This window comes from Typopeltis vanoorti, chromosome 4, assembly GCF_054136105.1.
Source record: "Typopeltis vanoorti isolate ZY-2024b chromosome 4, IOZ_Tvanoo_1.0, whole genome shotgun sequence".
Classification (NCBI taxonomy): Eukaryota; Metazoa; Arthropoda; class Arachnida; order Uropygi; family Thelyphonidae; genus Typopeltis; species Typopeltis vanoorti.
Genome location: NC_143552.1, coordinates 136055526 through 136073244, shown reverse-complemented (window position 1 = coordinate 136073244; position 17719 = coordinate 136055526). Strand labels below are relative to the sequence as shown.

Here is a 17719-nt window from a genome sequence, read left to right as displayed (position 1 = left end):
GGGCACTTTGTCTGTCTTGAGTCATGAAATACGAGCTTCCGGAAGCAAATACCCTTCCACATGAAAGTGGCTAAATCACCTTCAGTAGAAAAGTCCTAAGTATTTTTTTGTATTCTAGATGGGATTTGAACCCAGATCTTTACAACCGAAAAGCATAGTTGATTCTAACTGAGCTATGGAAGCTGAAAATCATAAATCATTTTATTTTGCTTTATGGTTGTTATTGTTCTATTGGTAGGCTTATCTGAACCAAAATTCTTCCACTTCCAAAACTTTAATTTTTTTTATTATTAAAATGAATTAATTTATACTAAGAAATTTTAATAATGACGATGTAGTAATTATAACAGATAACAAATCAAATCTCCAATACAAGCATGCAAAATTACAAAAACATATAGGAATTACAATAAAACTATAAATTTCAATAAAAACGAAGATAATAAAAATTGGAGACACCCAGAAAATACACAAAATGCCACTTAATCAGGAAACTGTAGCATAAGTTAATGGTTTTAATTACTTGGAAGCATACTTGACTTGCAATTTAAATGACATAGCAGCAATAAAACATCTTTCTATTGCATGGTCAACGATGAATAAACTTAATAAAATTTGGAAAAACAACAAAATTCTTGTTGTTGGTATGTTCCATCGAGTCTTTTCGACTCCTGGTGATTCTATGAACATACATTCTCCATTCAGATCTGTCCCTGGCCATATCTTTTAGAATTTTCAAACGCATTCCAGTTGTTTCTTTAACTCCATCCACCCATCTAATTCTTGGTCTTCCTCTTCTCCTGCTTCCATCAACTTTAGCAAGCATCATCATCTTCTCCAGACTGTCATTTGCTCGCATAATATGTCCGAAGTATGACAATTTTTGCTTGATAATCATAGCTTCAAGGGAGCAATCTGGCTTTATTCTGTCTATCACTGATTTATTGGTTTGCTTTGCAGTCCATGTTATTCTTAGTAAGCGTCTCCAAGCCCATAATTCAAATGCATCTATCTTCCTTCTTTCACTCTTTCTGAGAGTCCAACTTTCACATCCATACAGTACCACAGGGGATACCATTGCTCTCTCACGATTCTGATTTTCATTGAGAGGCTAATACCTTTATCTTTAAAGATCTTGCTTAAATTTGTCATTGCTTTCTTTCCGAGTAATAATCTTCTTCTAACTTCTTCAGTACAATACCCATCTTGATCAATTCGGGATCCTAGGAGCACAAAATTGTTAACTACTTCCATTTCTTCCCCATCTACTTCAAAATCATTAAGTTTGCATGTTGCCATACTTTTTGTCTTTTTGAGGTTAAGTTTAAGGCCATATTTAGCACTTTCTTCTTTAACTTTCATAAGTTCCTCCAAATCTTCTTTGCATTCAAATTATTAATATTTCTTTCACCAATTTTAATTCCAACTGAAGACTCTCCAACCCTGCCATTGTTAAAATGTATTCGCTGTACAAATTAAACAGGTACGGAGATAAGATACATCCTTGTCGCACCCCTTTACCTATTGTCAAATACTCAGGTTCTCAAAGCTCTGTTCGGACAATAGTTTATTGTTCACAATAAAGATTCATCAGAAGGATAATGAAATGCTCTGTACTCGTGTTGTTCTTAACACATTCCACAGTTTCACATGATCTACTGAGTCAAATGCCTTACTATAGTCAAGGAAACAAAAATAGACATTCTTTTGATATTCCTGTGTTCTTTCTATTAGCTATCTCATATTGGCGATTTGATCTCTTGTTCCTCTGCCTTTTCGAAATCCTGTCTGTTCATCTGGCATTTCTCTCTTCATGAATGGTTCCAGTCTTTTCTGAATGATCTTAAGTAAGTAAGACTTTGCTTGCACGAGAAATCAGTGTTATTATTCTGTAATTTTCGCACTCTCTTGCATCGCCTTTCTTCAATAAAGGTATATAAACTGATTTTTTTCCATTCCCTAGTCTCTTCTGAGAAGATACACAAATACCACTTAATCAGAAAACCGCAGAACAGGTTAATGGTTTTAATTACTTAGGAGCATTCTTGACTTGAAATTTAAATAACATAGCAGCAATAAAACATCTTTCTATTGCATGGTCAACGATGAATAAACTTAATAAAATTTGGAAAAACAACAAAATTCCTACAACTCTAAAAATAAAATTATACTAAAGTATTATAAAACCCAAACTGTCTATGGGGCAGAAACTTGAAGCTACTTGAAAAATAAATTGCACATGTAACAAGATTTGAATATCCCTAATTCAACAATTCTCAACACAGTTAAAGAGTATCAGCTCCGTTGTTTCGGCAATAGAACAGACAGATTTCCTCGCCTTGCGTTTGAAGGCACCATGGTGGGTACAAGACCCAGGGGAGACCAAAATTGAAACCGCATAAAGTCATTAGAACTGCATCGGACTTTCAAAACTGTTGGCATATGAAAGAGTTTGCTTTTGACAGAAAAGGGTGTAAAGATGCTATCCATAAGGATTCTTCTCAATTCTTCTCAATTCGTCTTGAGGACGGAAGAGAAGAATTTTAGCATGGCCATTTTCAAAAGATTTAACATTCGAATTTTCCCGTGTCGCTTTTTCCATTCTTTATAAACTTATCTATTTCAACTACGTCATAATTGCCTCTTTTGCTCCCCCTTCAATACGACCCACAATATACACTGCTGGGAAAGAAGTCAGCGGATACCATAGTGCGACAGCCATGTCGCCCACCTTAATAAGATGCAGGACCTTCTTTCTCTGCGATGACTGCAGCAATCCTATGGGACATATCTTTCACGATAGCAACCAATGGAAATTTTGAAACATTCTTCCTGTAAGCATGTAATGAGGTGCTGGATTGTTGTGGGGCGGATGTCTCTTGACCTCAACCGACTCTCCAATTCATCCAGTAGATGTTCAGTAGAGGCCAGTCAAATGTGGTGACGTTCATGTCCCCAAATCACGTAGTTTACAGCAACAGCCATATGACGTGATGCATTGTCGCGCTGAAAGAGACAATGGTCAGTTCCGCAGGAAGCATTGCCTTATCATTATCCAGAAGATTCAGATACCTCTCGCAGTTCAATGTTCGTGGCACCACAAAGAGAGGTCCGAGAACAAACTAGGAAAAACAACATACCATCATACCGCCATCTCCGAATTTCATAGTTGGGATTACGCATTCCGCTAAGAGACGTTCACCGGACATCCGCTACTTCCACCTCTGTCCGTCTGCACGGTAGGGGGTGTAGCGTGATTCGTCACTCTATAACAGCTTTCGAAGCTCCACTGTACATGCTCGCATCATTGAAGCTGTATGTTGGTTCATGTAATATGGGGCTTGCATACGGCGGTCCTACTATAGAAACCCATGTTGTGCAGATTGATATTCCAGTCGATGCTAGGAACTCCACGTTCAACGTATCGGCCAACGAATGGCAGTTTTTATATATTATCCTTCGTAGCACCCTACAGTCACGTTCGGTGTGTGTGTGTGTGTGTGTGTGTGTGTGTGTGTGTGTGTGTGTGTGTGTGTGTGTGTGTGTGTGTGTGTGTGTGGTGGGATCTTACTTTTACTTTCAGTTCATTCTTTATGCTTCCATCTCAGTACAGTATCACAGATTCGACCTGGGATGGCCCAATTTATAAACAGCTTGCCAAACAGATAGGCCTGCAACATGGCATCCTATCCCAACGCCTTTTTCAAATTTCCTTTTCGCGACCATTTCACCTGACCACAATTGCACTGGTTTGGAAGCATCATATTCCTGTAATTTACACGGGGTACAAACACGTGACTCGTTAAATGGCACGATGTACCTTGCCCATGGGGGTGTCAGCTAACTTCTTTCCAAGCAGTGTATACAGCACAAATGCAATGGCTTGATTTAATACATTTATTGCAAATAATTAAACATTTTAGGAGCAAGGTTGCATTCATCTGATAAAGTACGTTAATAATGTATTAACAACACAAGAAAATTAAATATTTTAATCTCCTATTTCCCTATAAGTGAGGCAGTTTCCAGGATAAAAATAACAAGTTAAGCAAGGATGAAGTAATGAAGTCGTGAATAGTATTTACCTTGATGTGGTAGCCCACATTCTAACAACAACTAAACCTCCCAAACCAATGATTTGCTGTAATTTATTGTATAAACTGGGACCGAACAGTTTGAGATTTAAGTAATAAAGTTTTGGATTCCGCCCGTTTTCTGGCTAACTGAAAATGTAACTTAAATATTTATTTACTTTAAATATCCCTCATTAATAAATTTCAAGTAGAAGGTGGAAGTATGCATATTTCATCGAGATAAACTATACACATATTCAACACTGCAATTGCACGAATTAAGTCATTATTCGGATATTGCTTCACTTTTTATCCGTTAGGAGGCGCTTCAGACAATTTGGAAAACACGCCTGGAAAAACTACGCTAAAAAATTAGAATAAACAACAGCCAAAGAACGTCTTACTTTGACAATTCATTTAATTAAATATCATGTTCGTTTACAAATTAAACAAATTAGCACCAACTTATAAATATGTCTAAAAATCTTATACTGTTATTATTTTATTTTTATTTGCGTAGATTATTTTATATATTTGGATTACATTACAGAAATAACAGTGATCGGTGAACATTTTTCTCTTTACAAACTTCAATGAAATACATTTTGTGCTTATTGCGCATGCTCATCCGGTAATTAAATACAAAATGGATCTGTTCACACATCTTAACATGTGTGACGTAAATAAACAGTCATTAAATTCTATAAACTCGCAATAAGTCGCGAAGTACAAATATTTTTATTATCAAAGTAAGTCACAGTCTCCATTTTCAGCTAAAATAAATAAATATAATTCTCACTGCCACAAATCTGTATTAATATAAAAAAAGAGAGAAATGTTAGCATTAAATACATCGTGGAAGTGGACGATTAATCTCAGATAGTTTTTTTTTTTTTAAACTTTTCTTGTGTTTTGGATCAATTTCTCTTTTTATTAAACAAACTGGAGTGGATGCACAATAATTGTTCCGAAATTTAGAATCACAATTATTTAAATGCTAGTTTTAAATGGGTTGTTTGACTTAAAAGTTAAAAACAAAAGTTTCAGTTACACCTAACGAAATGGCAAAGCGGGGGCGAAAAAAACCGACCGCCTGGGGTGAAAGAATCCATAGCCAAATATAGACGTCTTGTTAAACTGCTTAGCATAGAGTTTACAATAATGCAAACTACATTTTCAAACACCATGTAATAAATATTATATTATATTATATATCATCATATTGTAATAAATACGATAATTTTATTCGTAGTTATTGAAACGAAACTGTAGTTTCAGCTGGGAGTCAAACATTGACGTATGAGGGCGCCATGTTTTTGTTTCGCCCTAGGCGTCAAGATTCTTTCAACGCCTTTGGGTTTTGCCGAGGTTTATACTCCTTAAACATGTTACTTCTTAGCTGGTATCTTTTTTAAAAAAAAAAAAAAAAAAAAAGTTTTTTTCAGAAATCGAAATTACTGGATTGAATTTGTATTTATTTTTATGGCGCTCTCGAGCAAGAAATGTCAAACTAAAGTGGGTTAATATTTTGATAGACTAAGATTGATTTATTTATGTACATTTTAATGTCTTCATTGAATTGGTAATTCAACATTGATGTTGATCAAAATTAAACCAATGTTGACAATCAAAAATAAACTTTTGATGGGCAACATAGGCGATTTCGGCAGCGATAGGAATGCTGAAACCTCTGTGGCGGTCAAAGGAGTCGCTTTTGAAGATAATTAATTTTGTAAACGCTACATTTCGGTTTTTATAGTTTTATAATTGATATTATGATCTCTCATTCTTCACCATTAATACGTGCGATCGAGAGCTTGTCCAGGCACTCGTAATGGTTCGAATTTTGGTCGAATAAAATAAGAATTATGGTGCCAGTATATTAGGCATGTTTATTTCATATGTTCTCTAGCTGGTTTACCTAAAAATCCTTCCATTTACTTATAAGATCTTTACTTGAAAAGCTCTCATGAAGTTTGTGTTCTAGAATGGATTCAAACCAGTGGCTGCTCGTGGCATGAAATCGTTGGGGTGCTGCAACTTTCGAAATATACATGCACACTGTAAGTACAGTGTATACGTGTTTGGATAAAATATCAAAATTATGGTAAAAATCAAAAAAAAAGAAAAAAATTAAACATGAAACAATATTGTTAATTGTCGATAAAATTATATAGCTTGGTATAATTCAAAATTACTTTAAAATAAAATCCATTATCATAATCCCAATAATGTTCTAAAATAAAAACTATAACAAATGTTATGGCTTTAATTTAATGTCCAAATATTTAAAGAGACGTTAAGCACTACGAACACTCTACGACTTGCGTAAATCGCATATAAACAACAGTGGAACTGCGCGACGGACAGTGCCGCATTACGCTAATAGTTCGCATCTCACTATGACGTGCATATGCTTGCGCGGGTAGCAATATGACACTGTGGTAAACAGTGCTGCTAGTGTCCTTCGCCCTCCTAAGTGCTACAAGATAGATTTTTATTATTTTTTTATACAAAATAAGAGAATTGTATAGGATTGTTGATGATAAAATTAAATATTACAAGCAAATATAAATAAATTAATAAATATATTTATATATCGAGAAAAATTGGGGGTGCTGCAGTTCCGCAGTGCCTATGCACGAGCCGCCCCTGATTCAAAAACCAAGATCATTCTAATCGAAAGACAAATGTTGCGTCGCTATTATGACTGCATTACAGAACGCTACGAATAGCATCATCTTTTCCAATCTGATGGACATATTTGGACAAGAAGAGATATTTGAAGAACGCTTTTTACGATTGTAAAAAAAAAAACGTGTTCTCTCAACGACAAAGTTGGGAGATGACTGTATAATAATGGGTTGCTTCTGATGGTGTGGATTAGTTATACTAGTCGTAAATGGAATCATGACTACTGGATCCTACACTGACGTTCTGAACAACTGTGTGTATGGCCTGCATTGTGGTTGTTGTTGTTGTTGCGTAGCCAATACTGGAAACAGGATTCCAGTATTGGCATTTGGATCTGAGAAGAGGTATTGGTCAGAAATTATTATTTCCACCCATCATTCCCCGAAGTATGCTATGTCTGGTCATGGGCCAACTTGCATTGTGATAATTGTATGGTACCGGCTCTGATGTTTTCCAACAGTGCAATTTTTCATAATGTTGGAGGTTTAATGGATTTTTTACAACACTCAGAAAGGATTAAAAAGAATTTAATACTTCCTATATTTCGTCCTAGTCACTAGGACATCTACGGGGATTACAAAAATAACTAATGTAACATAACACAAATATCATACAATACTAAGCCCAACCACGTGGGTGACACTAAAGTCCTATCTAGGTGTAGCGCCCTCTAAGGGCGGTTGTAGGTGGCCTGGAATATAAAGTAGGACATCTTGTGATGAGTGTTTCCCAAATTTTCGGAAGCTTAATGCAACCGTATTTATTAAGATTTGGTTGATTTCTAAGAGATGCTGCTGCTTCTAAGAATAGTCTCTCTTTCTTAAATTTGCTGTGATGGAGCATGGTGATTTTTTTCCATGATACTCTGTGGGTGGTGTCCAAGACATGGTCAGCCAAGCCTGAATGACCATAGTTGTGTTTACAGATGTAAGACTTGTGTTCCTCTAAGCGGATGGATGCTGATCTGCCTGTCTGTCCAAAGTACGCCAGCTTACAGGAACAGGGTACTTTGTAAACTCCAGGCAGAGAGAGAGAGGAGAGAGCTGATCTTTTGTAGAACGGATAAGGGTAGCAAGTTTGCGGTGGGTTTATATGCTGTGTGTAGGTTGTACTTTTTTAGAATCTTGGCTATTTTTTCGAATGTGCCACGGATGTAGGGTATGGTGATGGCATTTTTAAATTCTTGTTGATGAGAAGGACCGGGAATGGGAAAGGAACTAATTATTTTTTTGATACTGTGATCGCTATAGCCATTGGAGAGGAAAGTGTTGTGTATGTAGTTAAGCTCAGTCGTGAGGGCGGTTCCACTGGAACAAAGATTGTGGGCTCTCTTGGTAAGAGGTTTAATAATGCCATATTGTTGAGAGGGGTGGTGGTGTGAGAGTTTGTGAATGTATCTGCCTGTGTGTGTGGGTTTTCTGTATACAGTGAAGGCAAGTGTATCATTAGGCAGGCGTGTGACTAAGGTGTCTAGGAAGGGTAAACAATTGTTCTTTTCCTTTTCATTAGTAAACTGGATTCTTGGATGTAGGCTATTGAGATGACTGAGGAAGGAGTCTAATGTGTCTGGGCCATGAGGCCAAATAGAGAACACATCATCTAGATATCTTAGCCAGATAGAAGGTTTGAGTGGGGCTGAGTCTATGGCTCGTTTTCCAAAATCTGCCATATAGAAATTGGCAAGGAGGGAGAGAGGAGGAACCCATGGCAGTTCCCTCTATATGCTTGTAGATTTTGTTCTTCCAACAAAAATACCCAGAGTTAATGGCAAAGGAAAAGAGATCTAAGATGTCAGAAGGGAAAACTTTTTGTAAGAGAGATAAGGTGTCAGTTAAGAGAATATTAGTAAACAAAGAGGAGATATCAAAGCTTACCAATATGTCTGCTTGCACAAGTCTTACATCTGTAAACACAAGTATGGTCATTCAGGCTTGGCTGACCATGTCTTGGACACCACCCACAGAGTATGATGGAAGAAAACCACCATGCTCCATCACAGCAAATTCAAGAAAGAGAGACTATTCTTAGAAGCAGCAGCATCTCTTAGAAATCAACCAAATCAAACAAATCTCCTCTTTGTTTACTAATATTCCCTTAACTAACACCTTATCTCTCTTACAAAAAGTTTTCCCTTCTGACATCTTAGATCTCTTTTCCTTTGCCATTAACTCTGGGTATTTTTCTTAGAAGAACAAAATCTACAAGCAGATAGAGGGAACTGCCATGGGTTTCCCCCTCTCTCTCCCCCCCCCTTGCCAATTTCTATATGGAAGATTTAAAAACGAGCCATAGACTCAGCCACATTCAAACCTTCTATCTGGCTAAGATATGTAGATGATGTGTTCTCTATTTGGCCTCATGGCCCAGACACATCAGACTCCTTCCTCAGTCATCTTAATAGCCTACATCCAAGAATCCAGTTTACTATGGAAAAGGAAAAGAACAATTGTTTACCCTTCCTAGACACCTTAGTCACACGCCTGCCTAATGATACACTTGCATTCACTGTATACAGAAAACCCACACACACAGGCAGATACATTCACAAACTCTCACACCACCCCTCTCAACAATATGGCATTATTAAACCTCTTGCCAAGAGAGCCCACAATCTTTGTTCCAGTGGAACCGCCCTCACGACTGAGCTTAACTACATACACAACACTTTCCTCTCCAATGGCTACAGCGATCACAGTATCAAAAAAATAATTAGTTCCTTTCCCATTCCCGGTCCTTCTCATCAACAAGAATTTAAAAATGCCATCACCATACCCTACATCCGTGGCACATCCGAAAAAATAGCCAAGATTCTAAAAACGTACAACCTACACACAGCATATAAACCCCACCGCAAACTTGCTACCCTTATCCGTTCTACAAAAGATCAGCTCCCTCCTCTCTCTGCCTGGAGTTTACAAAGTACCCTGTTCCTGTAAGCTGGTGTACTTTGGACAGACAGGCGGATCAGCATCAATCCGCTTAGAGGAACACGAGTCTTACATCTGTAAACACAACTATGGTCATTCAGGCTTGGCTGACCATGTCTTGGACACCACCCACAGAGTATCATGGAAGAAAATCACCATGCTCCATCACAGCAAATTCAAGAAAGAGAGACTATTCTTAGAAGCAGCAGCATCTCTTAGAAATCAACCAAATCTTAATAAATACGGTTGCATTAAGCTTCCGAAAATTTGGGAAACACTCATCACCAGATGTCCTACTTTATATTCCAGGCCACTTATAACCGCCCTTAGAGGGCGCTCACACCTAGATAGGACTTTAGTGTCACCCACGTGGTTGGGCTTAGTATTGTATGATATTTGTGTTATGTTACATTAGTTATTTTTGTAATCCCCGTAGATGTCCTAGTGACTAGGACGAAATATAGGAAGTATTAAATTCTTTTTAATCCTTTCTGAGTGTTGTAAAAAATCCATTAAACCTCCGACATTATGTCTTCACAGCACTTAAGCCTCTATACACGAAGTGCAATTTTTCGTTTCGCAAAGCAATCGTGAATAGTTGGAATGAAAATAACAGGAACGTTACAGTGACAGGCTCAGTGGCCAAGATCGATAGAATATCTCTGGAATGAATTCGAACACAGAACACAGAATTAATCAAGACTTCTTTCTTCATTAGTGGAGCTTATCAATGCTTTTAAAGATGAGTAGTGTACACTACTACCAATTTTCTAATAGAATGGTCATATGTGGAACAATATGATATTAACTTCTGTCAATAAAGGTATGAATTATTTAAATCTTTGGATGTGTGTGTGTGTGCGTGCGTAAATAAACTATACTCCTTCCACAGTTCATTCATTTTTCTTTTATTTACATGAGAAATGCTAAAATCTTGTTATAATAATAACTTAAAGAATAGTACTACAACGTAAACATATTAGTTTACTGAAAGCAAAAAAAAGAAAAGAAAAAAATTACAGCTGCCAGCATAACACGTCCGTGCGAAAATATTTGGCTTTGAACTCAATTCGCATGATGTTGCAAAGTGCTGTATATGTATATCGCTCCTTAGGAATAAGGTCTAGATTAAACATTTGCAACGTCATTGCGAGAAAAGAATTCCAAATCGAGTATTTCTATGCAACTATGTCAACGGTGATTTAGTTTTCTTCTCATTAGGTTCAATTTTTTTCCCTTTTCAGTTTACTGTTTCTTTACTCTGCAGTATAATAATAATAATAATAATGACGTTTTCGTTTTTTAAAAAAAATTGCAAATGAAAAATAGAAAAATCAACACCGTTAACATAGTTGTATAGAAATACTTGATTTGGACTTTCTTTCTCACAATGACATTGCAAATGTTTAATCTAGACCTTATCAGAAAAAAGAACAATAAGAAGCAAGAAAAAATGTATGGTTATTGCTAAGGGTGTTTTTAACATGTAATGCTATTTTGATTACGTATTGTGATATTAGTTAGCACACATGTCATATTTCTGATAATTTGAATTCTATGGCTTAAGTGTTCTGATGGGTGGATGGATAGAATTTCTAAGGCTTTCAAAAAGCTTCTGCTATAACTCCGTAATATCTTCCTTCTTTTTTTTTGATCGAAAATCCCGATGTTATCTTTAAGTCTTCCACATCATTCAAATCATAATACAAACTGGAATAACATACTGTAACGGCTACTATTGTTTTTTTGGCATTACGGCCAAAACAACCAAGGCTATAAGGTCAATTACGTGTATTTATCTGTCCAATTTTTCTGTTGACAAACTCACCCAAGTTTTCTAGAAGGAAAACAAAACCAGTCCACTTCCATTATGAGACCAGTTAACTTCACAATAGTTTTTCTGATAGCCTATCAGAAATTTTCTTCTGATAGCCTTTCCTTTGTTCCATTCAGCCATTTCTTTAAGGTTATTCTTGTGATGTTCGAAAGCCCTGAGAACAAGTACATATTTTTGGGATATCCCACAATTGCCCAAGACTTGCCAAGTTCATGGTAAAGACTTCACATCCCACTATTCTGCAGAAAGCCATGAATTCATTTTTATTCTTTATTATTTATTTGCTATTATTATTATTATTATTATTTTGTTATTTCATTTTTCTCTTAAAAATGAATAGCAGCACCTCCCCCCACTCAACTGCAATATTATTAGTAACTAGCAATATTATCCAAGTACCAATCTAGTTCAGTTGCATTGACTTAGAATTAGAACTCAGAAAATTGAAGAAAAAAAAAAGAGGAATTTACATTCGTGGCCAAAAAAAACATCATAAAAACGTTTGTTTCCAGCTAGCCAAACTGCACGTTAACCGAAAAAGAGGCAGGTGGCGGTATGGGCATTGTGCTTACGGACATCATTGGGTCCTCTCTCATCTCCATTGAACACACCTTCACCGCTGATTCTTGGCCCGACAGACATCTTGACTTTTCCAGCAACACAAGGCCTGCGTCACAAGGCTCACATTATGCAAGCATAGTTCGAAAAGCATATCTAAGCATGTATACACTCCATAGCCGCCTAAATTTCTCGATTTGAATCCAATAAAACATTTGGGAAAATGTGGACTGGAGCATCTGTCAGTCGATACCATTTCCTAGCTCGGTCGCTGATCTCTAGGACCTTATTCTTCAGTTTGCGCAGCAGACCGGAGGACACTTTCAGCTCTAGTGAAGTCAATGCCAAGAGGGATACAAGCGGTTATCCCAGCCAAAGGAGACCCAACGTGCTACCAGGTGGTCATAACGTTTTGGCTGAGTGCATGTCTGTAAGGTGCATAAGTTTCTCAAACTGTTTGCTTCTTTGTGGATAAAAAAAAAAAAGAAAAAAATGCTGCGTAAATGGTTTTCTCTTTCACATACAAATCTAGCTGACTAAATGAACTCGAAAAATATTTCATATAGTACTCTTCTGATGAGTTCACAAGTAATTATGAAAATTTAAATTTGCTGCATATTTCGCCGTTAGTGACTAGCGTGATGTAAATATTTGTATGTCTAAAAAACACTCGCTGTTTACACATTCACAGTTTAATTTCGTATTTATTAATATATCTTTTATAACCAATGTTTTCTTGACTAGAAATAAAATAACCGTTCACATCTTTTTAAACTCATTAACAACAAAAAACTAGAAAAAGAAATTGCTATACATTAATCTATTCCTGATGATAAATTGATAATGCAAATAAGAATAATTATAAACAAGTTCTGTGGTTTTCTTACCTGTTTGGAACTAGTTTTAGCGAATGTGATCCTTATCGTTATGATTAGAACGAACAAAAAAATTGCTGGTCTGAAAAAAAAAGGAACAAAAAACACATTAAATTAATACTTTCATTCTAACATGATCTGCATGATGTTGAACAACAAATAGTATACAGTATTAATTACAAACAGCCAAAGTTATCTGAGACAGCAGTTAATATTTTATTGTCAAAAACTTATTAAATCTGTTTAGACCATATATAAACAGAACAAAATGTTTTTTTTTTTTTCATGAATATTTTATTCTTCACAGTATCTCCCAAGACGATTGTTTGATATCGTATGCATTTGGGCATGCAAAGTTCGAGTATTCAATAGAAATTGATCTAGCAGTCAACAGGTCCGCATACATTGCAAATTACTCATTTAAAAACATGTGTTGCGACTACTTACTTCATTCCCGTTTTCTGGCTTACTCAATGGGTTACCCAAATCTCTAGCTTCAGAAATGGCAACTCATCATCGTTTAGATGATTCTTTGAGAAGGCAGACCACTGGACGACTTGAAGCCGAGAAGTCCCAGGTGAAAGTAGCACGTTGGCTTAATATATCACAAATTGTTGTCTCAGTATTATATACGAACTTTCAGAGACAGGAACTATTACAGGAAGCACTGGCAAAAGGCATCCAAGAGAAACGTCAACTAGAACAGAATCCTAAACACTGTTAGCAACTGTTTCTTGAGGTTGCTGTGGCCACAGGTGAAAACATTTTCAATTAGAATGTTAAGAAGACTCCTTTCAAGTGGACTCTACACAAGTAAGGCAGTGGTTTGTATCTCGTTATTTTAAATCCTCGCTGAGCTAGTCAAACTGGTGCATTGAACATGTGATTTGTAGCCTTGACACATGGGATATAGTTCTGCTCTCTCATGAGTCCCACTTTAGCCTAGAAACGGCTTTTAGACGTTGCGTGATCTCGAGAGAACGAGGAATGTAGTACAAACCTCCAACATCAGAGAAGGGCCACGGTGGAGTCAGAGTTTCCCACGACGAACAGAATAATCATCGACGGTCGCACCATTCTTCGCGTTTTTCATACCGAAACTGCGCACAGTTTCGTCCTCGAAACTGTGTGCGACTTTGTGAGTGCGCGATTGACCGAATTTTTCTTTTCATGCATGATATTGCCACGGCCCATATAGCAGAAGTGGTAGAGGAGTATTGAAACTGAAGATATCCAACGCCTACCGTGGCCAGCATGATTGGCTTAAATTAACTTAAATTCAATTTTGGAGTCGGATTGCACTCCGACAACCATCGCCTCGGTCATTTGGTGGACTGTTCTAGTAGAAGAATGGGATTTGTTTCCATAAAATCTTATAGACATCCTTATGCAGAGCATGCTCCACCTCTGTTAAGACTGTTTTGCCGATAGAAGACATCATACTTAGTGCTAGTGTTATGTGACCATATTTTCGAGCATATTGTGTCCTTTTCTATTGTAATCTTTTTTAGATAATTCTTATTCTCCTCTATATAATGTCCCTTATTATTTGTCCGATGTTTCTCGCAGTCTCTTCTTTGTTATTGTACATCACCACCACCTTACTAAAATTTTTTCCTGAATCATCTCAAACTCGCACACATTTTCCAGGTGCTTTAATCTTGATTTAATACGTCTGTACATACATTCATATTATATTAAATATTCGTACGATATATTATATACAGGGTGTTCGGGATAAATTTGACATATTTATAATTAATTATATTTTTCCGTAAGTTACATGTATTAACACACACTTCTCTTCATTTAAAAGTTTGGACCCTTCTTCATTCATATACAAGATGTCAGAAAGGATGGATAGCTGGAACCCACCTGAATCATGGAAGAGAATAACTTGTATCATGATGATTCGTGCCCGCCATCAAAATAAGGATATTACGACTGCTGCCCAATGCTCCCTGAATACAGTAAAAACAATCAGGCATGAACTAGAGACTTGCAATGGTGACTACGAGGATGTAGCAAGAAGAAAGATCCCTAGCAGACGATCTGATTGCGTTCGTACAGCAGAATTCCTCGCAAATCTGCAGGAACAGGTGTTGAAGAACCCTGGCATTGGAATTCGGGCTTTGTTCGTGGAGTTGCTAACTGTAGTCAAGCCCTGGATAACAAGGGTAGCCAATGGTAGGCCGTATGTATGGCAGCAGGATTCGGCCCCTTGCCACACCTCTGGGAAAAGTCAAAAATGGTTGTCTGAAAATTTCTACGACTTCACCAGTCCAAATGTTTGGCCTCCAAACTCCCCAGACCTTAACCCCATGGATTATTTTGTATGGGGCGCAGTTGAAAAAGACACCAATCGCACTTCCAGTAATACAAAAGCCCAGTTAATGGTTAAAATTAAAACAGTTTTTGCGGCCCTTCCCAGGGAGACTGTAGCATCAGCTTGTTCGAGGTTCCGAAGCAGAATTGAAGCTGTGATCGATGCTAATGGTGGTTATTTTGAGTAAATCTTGTTGATAGTATTGTAATTAACTCTGCCTGTAATGTTTCTTTGTCAATTCATTAAATTTAATAGATACAAAGAAGATTTTCTTTTTCCTTACGAAACTGTCAAATTTATCCCGAACACCCTGTATTATTGTAATGCGACATTTTTAAAAGTGGAGTAATACTCTCCAAATAATTAAATTGTTATTTAAATTAAGGGGATATTAAATCCCACATTGTTTTAAAACCGAATAAGAAGCTCAAAGATCGGAATCAAAGAGTTTCATGCCGAATATAGTAAACTATAAAAGTATCGGCGACTAAGAGTTTCATGCCAAATATAGTAAACTATAAAAGTATCGGCGACTAAGAGTTTCATGCCAAATATAGTAAACTATAAAAGTATCGGCGACTAAGTAGTCGCCGATACTTTTATAGTTTACTATATTCGGCATGAAACTCTTTGATTCCGATCTTTGAGCTTCTTATTCGGTTTTAAAACAATGTGGGATTTAATATCCCCTTAATTTAAATAATGTTTACATCGCCGAAATGAAGCCTATTGGCTCTTTATTTTAAAATAATTAAAACTGTTTTTAAAATAAATAATTTAAATAAATAAATGTGTTATATTTCTATTACTGTTTCCCGTTTCAAAAAAAAAAAAAATATATATATATATATATTTTTTTTTAATTAAATATCTAGGTTTTATGTCGATACTTAACTGACATAGTGAAAAGAGGGCATAAGCTCTTCAATTCCATAGAAGCCTAATTTATATGACATGTTTTCGATCAGCACTAGGTTATATGTATATATATACATATATATATATATATATATATGACTAAATAATATTCCTATTACTCATTCTTGTAAAAAAAAGTCAACAAAGACCTCTAGAACTAATTCAGAAAATTCAGCCGAGGTGATTGGGACATTAACTCAGACAGTAATCATGGACATTTAGCACTAACTTTGGAAGACTAGTAACTGGAAACACATAAATAAATACATGAATAATTTTATATTATTTTATAAAAATTTTATATTTTAAAAAAATACTTTAAAAATCCGCAGAAATTGTAAATTGAGTGAGTTCTACTGTCGATATTTCTTGAGTTCAGGGGCTGCAAGCTTCCGCACAAAAGCATTTTTATAAATATCCTATAGCGTTTTAATTAAAATTTTATATCTCTTAGCCTATTTTATAGGGAGCATCGAAATAGTAATGCTAAGATAAAGGATCTATTCTTCTAAGGCCTTCTAAGCTAAGCTAAGTTAAAATGCGCTATTACATTTACATGGAAATGTGTAGTAAAGAAAAATTATTAAACAATTACACCTAATTTGTATCATGCAGACGTTCGAAACCAAATCGGACAGCATAGGGTATGGTGAATCCTTATTTGCGTAGTGTCTTAAGTTTCTGAGAAAAAAATCTCTGTGACCTCCGTCTGAGATCGACTGACTCACCTTTAGATAAAAAGTCGTAACAAAAGTTCTTCGCGACTTAGACGCGATTCGTACCCATTTTTTTTTTTCTTCCAAACAAAGGGTATCGTTGAAACCGATGGAATACGAAGGCTGAAGTTTCACCCTACTCTCTATTAATCGAGCCAACGGAGGTTGGAAAGAGTGTGCACTGATAATTTTTTTGAAACACAAGGATAATTCAAACTTTATATTTTTATTTTTTTTACAAATACAGAAACGTATTCTACCTTCTAGCGGCTTTTATTGTTAATTCTTATTCATTGCTTATCAGATAATCTGTCGTTTTTATTTTCGAGATAATTTTCTGGGCTGTACGCTGAAAAATTATGCCTACACTTTTTTAATTATCGTATTTTCTCGAGTATCTTCATATTCACACATCAAAGTTAGTAATTTTTATGACTTACATTATTGCACTGTTGTATAGCAATTAATGCCTCAAACCGGCTAAGAATTTTTATATATTTTCATTCTTATTATTTTTGTATTTTAATTCTATTTTTATATATTACTAAAATTTTATTTGAGAGATTAAAATAAAATCTTTCTTTTACAATATCAGTTCTTTAATAAATGAAGTAATATTCTAACACCATAAAATTAAATTCATATTATAAATATATTCCTTTGCACTAAGGAGCATTTTTTTTTTTTTGTTGTTGTTGTTGGTCCACAAAGAATTAACATTCGCGAAATGTCATTCCAGCCACGTAATAGCGTCAGGTACATGTACTTGCAGGACATCCTTCAAAAAAACAGGGG

General features: G+C 35.9%; 1 protein-coding gene across 1 annotated transcript in view; it reads right to left on the bottom strand.

Moving 5' to 3' along the window:
- LOC150107696 (thrombospondin type-1 domain-containing protein 4-like) overlaps window positions 1-17719 on the bottom strand; it is a 465880-nt gene that overhangs the window by 376310 nt on the left and 71851 nt on the right. Inside the window, exon 2 of the mRNA XM_090392010.1 lies at window positions 12977-13046. Coding sequence (XP_090248136.1) covers window positions 12977-13046 — 70 coding nt within the window. The remainder of the gene's footprint in view (window positions 1-12976; window positions 13047-17719) is intronic.